Source organism: Ciconia boyciana, chromosome 11 (genome assembly GCF_034638445.1).
Source record: "Ciconia boyciana chromosome 11, ASM3463844v1, whole genome shotgun sequence".
NCBI lineage: Eukaryota > Metazoa > Chordata > Aves > Ciconiiformes > Ciconiidae > Ciconia > Ciconia boyciana.
The window spans coordinates 21,454,494-21,468,053 of record NC_132944.1 but is presented as its reverse complement, the minus strand read 5'-3'; the positions used below and the strand labels follow the sequence as shown (position 1 = coordinate 21,468,053).

Genomic DNA, 13,560 nt, shown 5'->3' with positions numbered 1-13,560 from the left:
GACCCAGTAAAGAAAGCCCACGAGTCGGGTGGAAGTTTATGGGGTGGTTTGATCCTGCGTTCAAAACGAAGGTGTGGAGGACGGGCACAGCCCTCAGCGTGGGAGGGGCGGAGGAAGCCTAGCAAGGCCAAGGGCTGCGAACCGAGCCCGGAGACGCTTTGGTTCTGCCACGGGTATGTCGAAGGGGGAGGATAAAGAGGTTAAAATTGTCTCAGAGCACAGCTTTCTCCGGGGCCGGCTCAGGCCGCCCGCGCCCTTGGCAGCGCAGCCGCCGCCGGCAGACTACGGCCCCCAGCCTGCACCGCGGCTCCCCGCCAGCACCGCGCCGCGCTATTGGCCGTGCCGGAGCCGGCCGCCAATGGGGCGCGGGTATGTTGGCAGGCGGCGGAAGGGGAGAGGCGCTCCTCACAGCGGCAGCCCGGTGTGAGTGGGGGGCGCGGCGGGGAGAGGCGTCCCCAGCGCCCGCCCCGCCGGCATGGGGGGCAGCGAGAGCAGCCACGGCGGCAGGAAGGTCTCCTTCGGGCTGGATGAGCGGGAGCAAGTCCGAGTGCTGCAGGGCATTAGGGTGAGGCGGCCCGCGGGTGTTCTGGGGCCGGGTGATGGAGGCAGGGAGGCTGCGGGGGACGGGGGTGCTGGAAGCTGGGGGTGGAGGCTGAGGAAGGGCCTGCTGCCGTGGCAGGGTAGGAAGGTGATGAGTAGGGGAAACCAGCAAGGAGGAGGGCAGGAAAAACTGGAAGGCTGAAGGAGTAGGGGGTTGAGAGGCGATGGGATGACTGGAGAGTGGTGGGAAAGAGGGCCGAGTGCCTGAGCATGGCTTTTCTTGAGTGACACACCAGCTCTTTATCTCCCCTTCCAAACTCTGCTCTCAACCCTCTTCCCCTCCTTGCTGCTTAATGACCCCATCTTGCCCCTGCCTTGTGCTTTGCAAGCAGTTTAATGGTAAAGGCACTGTCTGCTCTGAGGGCATCCAAGAGCAGACACCTCTGCCCTTATTAATGATACCAAGAGCCTTGGCAAAGCACCGCTGTCAGGACTTGCAGGGAGATAAGAGGTTGTGGGGATTAGAGAGGATTAGGGGTGTTTCTAGGAGGGGCAGTGGGAAGCTGCTTCTTGAACTTTGATCGGACATCTACATATATGTGTTGTGAAAACAAGCCCTGGAGGGTGGTGGTGGTGGTATCGTTAAGGAGCATTTTTTCCCCATCAAGATTTCTCTCCCTATTTTTCATTGGTTATTTAAGGTTTTTTATTACTACCATCATTTTAATTGTTGTTACTTCTTCATACGTTTATCTGGTTTTCCCCTGAGATTCATCTGAAATGAGCTTGCAGAGTGAGTTTTGCTGTGGTTACTTCTTTTTCATCCCGTTTTGACTAATCACTTGACAAAAGTTAACTAGGAGTGTGCCAATCTCCTTTTTAAAGTGTTTGACAGAGGTAAAGTTGTTCTTGCCTGATTTCTCTTTACAGGATATAGGTGGGGGCTCCTTGAGGACTCACCCTCACCTGCCATAGGTGCAATTTGTTTGGTGCTTTAATTTAGTTAGCTGCTCCATTTGATGGAACAAACGTGTGGGTTCATTGTTACTGGTCTGTTTACGACCTCTAGAAGCTCAAGATGAAGATGCCCTATGTATCTCATGACAGCTGGTTAGGTTAAATGAGCTGTGGTCTTTGTAGGCCTTTCTGTTTGACTTCCTGAAGTAAAAGTTTCTCTTTTCCTTTTTTTTTTCTTTTGTTGGCTTGTTTTGTGAAACGAAATAATCATTCCCTATTCTTAGTACCAAAGAGGTTATTTGCTTTTTGCAGCTATGTATATAAAAGTTGTTCCACTGAGCCTGCTCTTAACTAAGTCTGGCTTTTTACAGGTTTGTGTTTTTAAAAACCAGTTCCCGTAAACAGGAATTTGGCATGATAACAATGTGTAACATAGATGTTAAAAACGCTGTTAAATTGGGTAGCAGTGGCACAGCTGAAAATCCATCTTCTAGTGTGACCAACGTAGGTGGGGAAATGGTCTCATTTTGTTTTGTTCTGGAGCCACAACAGTCCGCACAGAACCTCAGACCTTGGGACGAGGAAGGGGTCAATCGTAACAGTGCTGTGAGAAGCCCCTTGGACTGAATTGCCAGAAAACTTCAGGTTAACTTTTCTTTCTCGTCCATGGGTTTGGACCCAAGTAAGGGAGTGAGAATGAAGTTGAGATTGCAAAGATGTTTGCAGCCTTACGTGAATGGGAGGGCTGCGCAGCTGTTCTCTGCCGTATGGTTTGCAGTACTTCTGCCATGCTGAGCTGGGTTAGCAAGCATGGCGGGAGAGGAAGGGCGGATGGATGGACTTATAGCCTGCTTAGTTCCTTTCCTTCCACTTCTGGTAAATATGTCCCTACTCAAGGGGTTGGCTTGTTTAGCAGCGCTCTCCACCTTCGTTAGTATTTGTGGAGGATTCATTCTCATTGTCCAGCAAAGCCTTTAGGGTCAGTAGATTGGAGGTTTTATCACTTACTGATAGGGTATGTTTTTTTAAATGTAGAGTCAACATACAGATGTTGACCACCTGGATTTGAAGGACCTTGGCACTGAAATGAGGTAACTGGCAATACTTCTGCAGTAGCATGGAAACTAACAAACGGGGAGCTTTTATCTTGAAATATATCTGCATTAAGAGTTGGCTTGGTTAATTTCTTTCCCATGTACGTATGTTTCAGCTCTCTGAAGATGTAGTGAACCGAATGAAAGAATCTCCTCAAAGTAAAAGAGACAACCAGAGGTCGCCCCGTTTGTCCAATGGCACAGCTCCATCTTCACCAGCTGCAGAAGGGAAACCCAAATCTCCTACAGGTACTGTCAGTCCCTCTCAGGTCTACTGACTGTTCTGACGCACTTCTCGGTAGCGCTGTCACTGGGTGTTATGTAGTCTGCCTCTATCTTTTCAAGACTACCTTGTTGTGAGAGGAGCTCTTTGATTAGCCTGTAACACTTTTTTTTTGTGTGTAGATATCAGCCTAATCGAATGCCTTGGATGTCACGGTCCTGTGACATCCTCTTTATGTTTCTGAAAGGTAGCCATGTCACCTGGCAGTTGGAGAAGGTAAAATGCTAGTTTCTAGTTCTAGGTTCTAGTTCTGTTGCTGTGTGACCTTAAGTAAGACAACTTGTTTTTCTAGATCCTTTCCTTCTCCATCTTTGAATACCACCCTTCCCAGATACTTTAATGAATTTGTATTGCTTTGTGAACGTTTCTAGGATTTCAGATGAACGTGCGATAAGCAAGGCAGAATTTTTTTATTTTATCTTTCATTCCTGGCAAGCTGACTTGTTGTCTCCTTTCCATGCACAGGGAGTATATTGTGGATGGGTGGGGGAAATACTGCTTTTTGTTCTTTGGAAATAAGCTCATAGGGAAGGATAGACTGACTAAGCACAGCTTGTCAAGTGGATGGTGAGAACTTGGTTTCTGATCTTATCTTTCTTTATAGGTCAGAAAACTATTTGGTTTCTCTTGGTTCTCAGATATACTTTGTTATCAGTGTGGATTTGTTTAAGGCATCCAGACTAACATGAAGTTAGGGAACCAGGCCTTTGCTGTTAAAGATTTGTTTGCTGTTAGCCTACATCTTTCCTGAAAATGGATTCAGCTTTATGGATGGCCTAAACTCCATCAAATAATTTCATCTCACCTTGTGGGATCGCTTGTAATTACTAGGAAAACCAGGATAGGAGGTCAATGGGAAGACTTAATGGAACTCCAGGAAGGAAATGGAAAGTAGGACTAAAACCATGCTTATGTTTCAGTATAAACCAGGGATTTAAGGTGTTAATATCCTTACCTAGAAGTTTCTGTGTCGTGCCTTGTTCAGTGTGCCTTGTTGCAGATGATGCTGTCAGTGTCTCTGTTTCATGAATTCAAACTCCATCCATCAAACTTAAATTTTCTTAAGACTTTTCTAGGTATATAGTTTTTTTTTCTGAGCTAACACTCACATATGAAATACTCTCCTCTTCTCAAATAACTTATGATGTGATGAAGGACTGTGTTTTGTATTATAGTTGTCACAGGTTTCTGTTCTTCTTTCTAGGAATCCAGCCACCAGTGGCAAGTGACTCTGGTCAGAAGTCTTCTGCTGCAGAGCAGGAACTGTACAGGAGGTGAGGTGAAGTTCTTGAAAAACACAATAGTTTAGCTCCTTTTGGACTATATATATGTATATGTATGTATGTTTTACTTCAGTCTGAGTGCAATGACTGTGTGTTTTAATGCCTGAGAATCCCCTTTGAAGCCTTGTTCAGTTAAGGGCCATGGAACACACTTTAATTTTCTTTTTGGCTAAGGGAAGCCTGTCCCTTAGCCAAAAAGAGCAGTCGGGAACTGTGGGCAATTGGAGTGGTGTTTGAAGAAACAGGGAGGACCAAAGTAAAGAGCTGGTAACTACAGAAAGCTTGTGTGATGTGCATTGCAAGACCAATAGAGCATAACCTTGAGTGCAGTTGCCTTTTCTGGGACAAGTGAAGGAGTCTGTGTCTGATACTTCCCTTAGGGATTTTGGAAACTCAAACATGGTGATGGGTGTAATTCAGTTTATACTTAAAATAATCAGATCCATCTTATGTATCTGATTCCATTCCTCCTCCTTTTCCTGGACTGGACATAATGCCTGTCAGCTAGTATTGAGTGCTAAGAATTTCTCACCCAAGGGTATTTTAATTTATTAAGACAGAAATACATGTGAAGATGGGGTAAGGGTGAGAAAAAAATTGCAGAAGAAAACTGTCCTCTTCTCTTTGTCAGAACCACAGCAGTCTCCTCCTAGTTCTTGGCATTACAAGGCAGTCAGAACATCAGTTCTGTGTAACTCGGTAGCTTTCTGTTATAAAACTGCTGGCCTGATCTGTCTGCGTTCTTAAAGATGCTGTAAAGATCAGTCTTTTCCTGTTAACAATGAAAAGCAGTCTCTGTGTGGTGGGTTTTTTTTTTTAAGTGTTACAACTGACTGGCCAAATCTGTTGAAACAAAACCCTGTTGCATCTGTCACGCTGTCCTTAGGAAAGTCAGAGATTCAACCAAGGAAGTCTCTGGAAAGCTGATTTGCTTTCCTGGGGACTGTGGAATTGAAATTGCTGGCAGTTTTCAGTGCCGAGCTACTGAACTGCATCCCAAATACCTGATCTGGGAAAGGAGAGGTAGAGGCAGAAATGCAGTGGAAAGGTAAGCAGGGAAGACGAGGCAGGGAGGAGCAGCTTGTATGCATGTGGCTCAGCTGTGGAAGGAGAACCACACCTGGATGGGCTGAAATGCACCCTGAGAAAGTTTGTGGATGGCACCAAATTGAGGGAGTGGTCACTGCTCTGTGGAGGGCAACATTGCCACTCAGAGGGACCTCGGCAAGCTAGAGGCATGGGAGAAGAAAGGCTGAGGGAGCTGCATTGGCTTAGCCTGGAGAAGAGGGGGGGATCTAACTGTTGTTTTCAACTTCCTAAAATCATAAAATAGAGACAGTGCCAGACTGTTCTCAGTAGTACCTACTGAAATGACAAGAGGCAAGGGACACAAATCACAGCAAGGAAATTCTGCCTGGGTATTGGGCAGGGAGGGTGGCAGAAAACCCCAGTCAATGAGCGCAGTGAAGCACTGGGACAGGTTGCACAGGAGGGATGTAGAATCTCCACCATTGGAGATCATCAGATGTTGACTGGAGAAGGCCCTGAGTGACCTGATCTAACTTGGAAGTTAATTCTGTTTTGAGCAGGAGGCTGGAATAGATGACCTTCAAAGGTCCCATCTAACCTAATTTATTCTGTGATTCACTTCATGTTAATCTCTCTTTGCTTGCATGTGGAATTTCCAAGGCTCGAATTGGACAAAATTTCCTTCATGGCAATCTGAGATTCAGGTGTCCAGGCTATGGACCTGACAAAGCCGCTTCTCTCAGTGCTGTTGCTGCGTGCATTTTATGTGATTTTCTTTGCCTTGTAGAGCAGAAGAGCGGCATTGTCAGATAGGCTAACTCCTTTTATTGTACACACCTTGATCTTTTCCAAAGCAGTGTCTATTTATCTAGCTATCTACTTTCTATTCTCACTGTTTTCGGATGATAATTAAGTACTTAACAGACCTCAGTATAACTGAAGTATAAGCTTATATGGTGTTAAGTCTACTGTTGTTGCTGGAGCTGTACCTCACTGAAGCTGCGGGTCATGTTTAAAGTTTGTTGGACTTTTGAATTCCTGATGATAATGGAGGGGCTGTGAGCAGACTTTGTGTCAAATAGATTATGGATTTGTGTTTCAGCTCTAGGCAGGAATGGTCCATGCTAAGCCATGACCCTGTTGCCGGAAGTCTGCTGATCACCTTCTCTCTGTTTGCCTTTGGTGCTCATACAGGTATGAGCGAGAACAGGCACTGGTCCAAGAGGAGTTGCTCCGGCTGGCCAAAAGAGAAAGGGAAGCAGCCACCGAGGCCTTGAATACTGCTCTTCAATGGGAAAGGAACAACGCTAACGAAGAGAGGCAGAGAGTGGCCCAGCTGGTGAGTAACAAAAAACTTCAGTATATTTCCATACAGGACAGGCTAAAATCTCTCTGCTTGAGGGGATTCACTGTCACTTGTGTGATGAGCTTAGAAACTTTAATTTAGGCTGAAGCACTCATCACCTTCCAACTCATCACTTACGTTTGCCTTCCAGTGTAGCTGGCAAGCTACACTTGCAGCATGTCATGCAGTGATGCTAAGGCCAAGCTTGCAGGGAAAGGCATAAGCAATGACTGTGCTGGGGACAGCTTTACCTGTGGCAGGTCAGTGTGGTGGGTGTATATGGGGTCGTCGTCTGAGCGGGAGAGAACTCTTAAACTATTGGGTGTATGAAATGAATGTTTCAATATATACAGGATCAGATTCTGCTGACCTGATCTATCCTGAAACTTGTGCTCCATTTTTCTTAATCCTTTTTTGTAATCCTGTGCTCCGTTTTTCTGGAGTATAATTGTGCAAATACCCATATTAATAAAAAGTAATAATGAGTTCTGTTGTTTGAGTCTTTTATGATGCTGGTAACAGAAGAACTGTTATAAAACTGTCAAGTATTGTAACATTTTGAAGAAGGCTTAAGATTTATTTTTAGGGACCGGGAAGCATAAAACCCTTTTGTACACACCACTGACTCCCAAACCAATCTGTTCTTGCCCAGTAGGCAGACTTATTTGTGGGGACTTCTTGCTGTAGCCTTTACTATTAGTCAGGCACCTTGGTGGTGCTGAGATAACCCATTGGGTTATTGTCTTACCAGTGCTGAGAACAGCAGTGATGGAGGCAGAAGTACAGTGAGATGAGGCTGAGCAGAGCAAAAGGTTTATATCACTGCAGTAGATTGGGATTGTCATTGGTGCTTAATATTCACATTAATATTTTATATTGTTTTCTTTTAAATACTAGCATTACTATGGCAATGGTGTACTGCCTGTAAACAATGCAGAGTCTTACTGGAACTGCCACTCTTTCCTGGCCTGCAGTGGTATGAGGTGTTGGGGTGTGACAGTGAGGTGGGACTATGCTTCCCCAGTGAGCTCGAATTGCTTGTTCATTTAGACTGTGACGTTGAAGCTGTTTATTGAGAGAACTAGACTAAGAGTAATTCTCCCTGCCTGGTACATACTGAAAGGATGGTTTGGGGAGAGGACAGACTTGAGCAATGACGGTCTTTACTGTTTTTCTTCCATCCTACCGATCTGTTGCATGCACTTGATTCAACTGAAGAACCTTTCTATGGGCATGTTTTTTCTATATGTTGAATGCTAATAGGCATGGCTTACCCAGGCTTGTGACTTGGCTGTGAAGCATTTTGAGGTTATAATATGAAGGTATTTTGGGGAGCTGAAGAAATAAAATTTATGTACGAATGGCCATAGTGGTTCAGGCAGAAGGTCCTTCTAGCTGTAGCCCATCTCTGATAGTGATCCATAGCAGCTGCTTACGGAGAGCATGAGAACAGAGCAGGTGTATAGCAGTGTTTCCCACCTGTATACCCTTGCAACTTCTGCCATTTTGGGGCTTAGAGGCTTCTTCGACAAGAGGTATTTTCACCTTGTTGGTTAACAGTCCTTGATGAAATTGTCTTTTATGAATATGTCCATTTGTGCTTTTGGATCCATTTGTGCTTTTTGACTCCATGGTAACGTTTGCATGTAGTTGGGTCGGTAGGTCTCTGAGATTGCTCTCCTGGATATAGCTCGTGAATGGCTGCTGCATCGTAGGAAATTTCCTCTTGGTAGATTGTACCCTAACCACGGGAAGTTGCACGATTGCTGAGCTTTTAGAATAGTGATGTCTGAGGCAGGTGACTGCCGTTCCTCTGCATAGGACATCTGGGTCAGCAGATGCAGTATTAACTCTCCACTAGAAAGATAATATTCTCTTTATGAATGCAATTAATGGACTTTTGTAAGGAGGGTGGAGAAGAAGCTAGTGGATTTATTGTCCAATCTAAAGATGTGGTCCAGCTCAGAAGTAGAGCCCTGCCCTCCTGCAGTGAGGTGCAGAGTAATCCTGGAGAAATGTGACGAGCAGTCAGGCAATATTTGTGAAGTGTAAAGAGAACACCTCTAAAATGAGTTGGAACCTAACCTCTAACATACAAAAGCTGTTCTATTATTTGAATTAGGTTTTAATCCTGCAATGTCACATACCCAGATACTGCATACTTGATGCTCTGCAAAAATCTGATCAGGCTCTCCTTGTGTAACCTATAAAAGATAAATAGTGACCATGGAGTGTTAGCCCAGAACGTGATGCAAGAAAGAGAAACTGCTAAATTTCATTGCTTTTTAACTATCTCTTGATCAGTCATAAATTTAAGATCCTTAACAATGGAATAGTCTAGCCTGTCCTTGCAAAGAGGAGGTCAAAGCTATTGTCTATTGGCTTGTAGGTGTCTTCCTAAGCAGGAACTGTTTTTACCAGCCTTTTAAGTTATTGGGATCTGTATCAGACTTGCTTTATCTCAGCTACAGTTCCCTTTTGGGCATGGTAACCTTATTGTATTGTCTCAATCCTACTCAAATCATATCTGTCCTTTGTCTTCCAGTATTGTTTTCGTCCTTTATTTGTAATAGGGCTTGAATGTTTCTTGCTCGCTCTTCTGCTCTTTAGCCCTAGCATATGAGGCAAATAATGGGTGTGAGCTGCTCTTTCATCTCTTCTGGGTCAGTCTTCTCTTTTCAGGAAGAAGATAGTAGTGGAACTCTGCGTACCTAGTGGTAGTCCAGGTGCAGATGACACTGGAAATTATCTGCTTGAATTTGTAAGGGAACAACTTTCAGCGTTTTTGTTGTTGTTGTGACCTACTAGGGAAGCCAGAGAACAATGGGGCAACTCCCATGAAAGAAATAACAAATGAGTAATTTGCTTTTAGCAGCACTTAATTTAGTAAAAATTGAAAATCATGCCACGTGTAATTAGGAAGGTTTGTTTTATTTATTTATTTATTTTTAATATTTGCAGTCAGATCTTGAGCTGCCCTGTGCCCTTAACATATCAACAGTTTGGGGATTAGTAGCCTTCTCTTGTACAGCTGTCTGCAGTAGTGCTGCAATATTCTCCTTTAACCTTACCACTTGTAGACCATAAATCCAAATATGATAGCTGTATTTTGAAATTATTTCATTTTGATTGTGCTGAACGTCGCTTGTCATTTAATCTGTTCTTTATGATTTCCATTCACTGACTTTTATTATTGGCAGTATTGCTACGAAGCACTTCTTCAGTCTTATTATATAATGCACATTCCTGAAGAGAGCGTGGACTACAACTAACCTTTGATAAGGAACTTGCTGTCAGCTCCTGGGGCCAGTTACTTCATCATTTATGGGGTAGGGTGCAGATTAAAACTTATTGTTGGCTTTTTGTGGGGTTGTTTTTGTTGTTTTTTCTTGAAGTGGTGCACTGGTTACAAGAGGGGTTTAGAGTTAAGTACTTGGGTCCTGTTCTACATTTTTGTCTTGATCTTTCTTTTTTTTTCATGACTTTGAACAAGGTACTTAGCTTCTAGATACCTTAGGTTTTGAGTAAAACTCCTTAAAGTTTTAGTTTAAGAAGCAGAACAGCTCTGTAAGTAGAAACACTGCAGCATTCACTTCCCTCTGGGTGAATATGGCTTTTGATTAACCATGTGGGACTGGCTCAAATGGAAGTAGTCTGCTAAGCTGCTGCAGAAGAACTCTCACCAATTTGTATTAGAGATAAAATGTTTTGTTTGTACAGCACTGCAGGATCGTGGTGCTGACTGGACTCTCTGAATAATTTAATGCTGTGGGTACTTACAATATAACAAGGATTATATGTACAGTACTTCACAGCAGGGCCTAGGGTGTTTAACTTATGCTTGTAGCATGCCTTAAGTCTCATGTGAAATATCCAAGAATTAATACAGCTATCTTTAACTCCTTTTTTGTTTCTAGCATGAGGAACTTCCAAAGTTGTCATAGTTAAGTTATTGAATTGCTTCACTGTGTTGTGAATAGTCTCACCTTTCCCCTATACCAGGAATCTTTCCTTTTTAATTTCCAGTTAATCAAAACCTCTTCTCTCAACCTCTCAGTTCTTTTGGCTTTCTTTTTTTCCTCCTTCTTACCAGCAAAAGAAACTTTGCAAGCAAAGCTGCTCTTTTTTCTCCTTTCTGCTTTTGTAATCTCCTAAGGCTGTGCAGCATATGCATCATGAGCCTCTTGGAGCCAGTGACTCCCTGCCTGATGGTTTTTGCTGGAAACCTTTGAAACAAATCAATGTGGAATGGGGATGGAGAAAAGCAGAAGCTGGGGGGGGGGGAAATAAACGAGATTAAGCGAAGACATCTCATTACTACTCTAGAAAGGCAGGATTATAACTTATAAAATAGGAGGATCTCATTTAGGGGCCATGTGCGCCTGTGTTATCAGGACAGAGGGAGAGCAAATAGAATAAATGAAATTAATACTTTGAAAAGAAGCATTACCCGGATTTGAGAATTGAACTAATATGATTTGTGCAAAGCCCTGAAGTTCTTATCTCCCCATTTAATACCTCTAGGATAATGGCTTTGTCAGAGTTATTGACCAAAAGTTGTCTTCTTCCTTCCCACTTTGAAAGAATGAATTCAGAAATGGGGTGATGGTAGGACAAACTTTGTACCATAATTAGCTTTTTCAGACAAGACTGATGGACATTGGTTGCTGCATGAAAATAGACTGGACACAGAATTCCTAAATTGCTGGGAAAGTGTTTCTCCAGCTGTCGATGACAGACAGCTTACCATTCCCAGTGTTTCTAGTCGCACCTTGCTCAGTGGCTTGCTGGATGGCAACCTTTGCTTTCTGGTGGCTCCAGCATCGCACCGTTGTGATTAGTGTGGCCCAGAATATCAATATGAGTGTGGGAGGAAATATGAGGATTTAAGGTTTGTCCCATCTGTGGTTGCTCCAGTGGCTGATTATAATTGGTCATAGGCTGTCGGATTCTTTTAAGATGAATTCTTGCCCAGGAATAATCTCTTTGCCCTTCAGAGCCTCTCATATCCTCTTGTTGATTCAGGAGAAAAGGGCTGAAGGAAGAATGCATGACTGGGAATGCCTTTGATCAGGGCAGTGGGTTTTGATATTGGTGTCAACTTGTGAATGTGGGATTCTGAACTCTTGGGATTTGCCTGTGGCATACTTTGGACACTTCCACCCTTGGTTTAGTGTATATTGGTCTGCTGACATTTTAACTGGTATGTTTTCTTCACCAGTTCAAAGCATGTGGAGGTAAAATTACTTAATTGCTGAAAGCAGCATAAACAGCCTGTTCATAGATTGATACAATGGATGAGAATTTTGGTGGTAGTAGGGGAGGGATCAGGGGGAGTAGTGTTTTCTTTTTGGCCCTGTAGGGGTGGAGGAATTATCCAGTTGTCCCATTCATGGAAAGTTTTCTTTAGGTTTCTGGTCATTGATGAAGTTTCAAGCCGATCTTGCTTACATTTCTTGCTGTGAATTGCCCACTGTTGTTGAGAGCAGTATCAGCTGTAGATGCAGCTGAGCTGGTACTGAAGATGGTTTTAGAAATGGTGCTGAACATGATTTAGTTTTGTTAAGGCTTTCATTTACTTTGTGATAAGCTGGGGATCAGCTTCATCCTGGCTGATTAACCATAGGTAAGCATCTCTAGATTAGACTGGGCTTTTGTTGTGTGTAATCTCATATTGTTGTGACAAGCTGGAGCGACCGGCTCAGGTCCAGTAGTAGCATGGTGTTTGTTGAAACTGTGACAGCGTGGGGCCATCAGTGAAGTGAGACTGCTGGTTTTAAGGTTGGGCCTCTATCGTCAAAACTTGTTGTTTTTTCCTCCCTATTTATTGGAGTTGATGTAATGAAAGGTATTGTCTCCGAGCTTTGCATTATGGCTTGGATACTGCTCACATCCGGGGCAGTTTTGTTGGTCCTGTTTGCTCTGCAGCTAAAATGTAGCACACTGAGTTAAAACCCTTCTCTTTCTAAAGTTGCAAGCCTGTATGTAGGAAATAGGTTGGTTCTGGGAGGAGACACTGCTAATGCAAATCTTGGGGTTTAGTGTTTAGTGGTTCTTTAATTTCTGTAAATGTTTATCGATTGAAGTTTTTTGTGGGTGAAACAGAAAACATTGATTTAAATCAGAAAGTGTGGAGGCTTGTTTTAAATAATAGTGCAAAACGAGGACAAAGCCCATTCAGTTATTTTTCTCCAAGTTTGATTTTCATTGATGTTACAGTGATTAGCAACAAGCATCTACACGTGTTTACTAAAGGAATGACACCTTTTTTTTCAGATTAATTTTTATGTTTTCTTCAGAAAATGACTGGTGCATTTAGTTACTAGAACGTTAATTCCTACGTATAGTGTGGGTACCGCCAGTTGTGGGGGCAGTACCTGCTGATGAGCGTTGTTCCTTGCAGTTTGGGATGAAGCTGATCCCCAGCTTATTTGCAGATCATTCACATACTGTGTGTCAAACGCTCACGTACCTACCCTTAGTACGTGCAAAACCAGCTAGGGAACTCTGACTAGGTTAGCAGGAGTGGCATTATCTTTGGCTAGAAGTTGCAATGCAGTTGGTTTCGATTGCTTTCACTAATTGAATAAAACTGCCTTTTAAATGTGTTGATACAAATGGAAAGATGTGTTTTTTGATTTAAGCCTTAATGATTTATTACAAAATATTGCAAGCTATTGATAGGGGGATTTAAATAGGTAGGCTGAGTAGCTTCAGACCTTGTTCCTTCTATCGCTCTCATTCTTGCTGTCTGAGCTCAGAGATACTTTTCTAGACTGTCCTTTGAAGAAAATGTATTAATGTGTGGAGTCTTTAAAGTTAGTGGTCTGTTATTCTATAGTCTCTGTCCAGAACATCCCTCCTTTTCCCCCACAGTTGGGTTCCTTTTTGGCTGCTACCTTCTACTATAGAAGTAGGTGCATTTCTGCAGTGAAGGAATTACTTCTTTTTATGAAATCATTAAACATTTAAGGGATCCCTATAGAAAGTAATCTTGCAGTATTAAACGGTGGACTTTGGAAAGGTTTG

General features: G+C 43.2%; 1 protein-coding gene across 3 annotated transcripts in view; it reads left to right on the top strand.

Moving 5' to 3' along the window:
• The first annotated feature begins 386 nt into the window (after window positions 1-386).
• CHCHD6 (coiled-coil-helix-coiled-coil-helix domain containing 6) overlaps window positions 387-13,560 on the top strand; it is a 118,618-nt gene continuing 105,444 nt past the window's right edge. For all 3 annotated transcript variants that reach the window (XM_072875807.1, XM_072875806.1, XM_072875808.1), the window contains exons 1-4: window positions 387-565; window positions 2,708-2,840; window positions 4,079-4,148; window positions 6,381-6,525. In XM_072875807.1, the coding sequence (XP_072731908.1) occupies window positions 476-565; window positions 2,708-2,840; window positions 4,079-4,148; window positions 6,381-6,525 (438 nt within the window). In that variant the 5' untranslated portion in view covers window positions 387-475. The remainder of the gene's footprint in view (window positions 566-2,707; window positions 2,841-4,078; window positions 4,149-6,380; window positions 6,526-13,560) is intronic.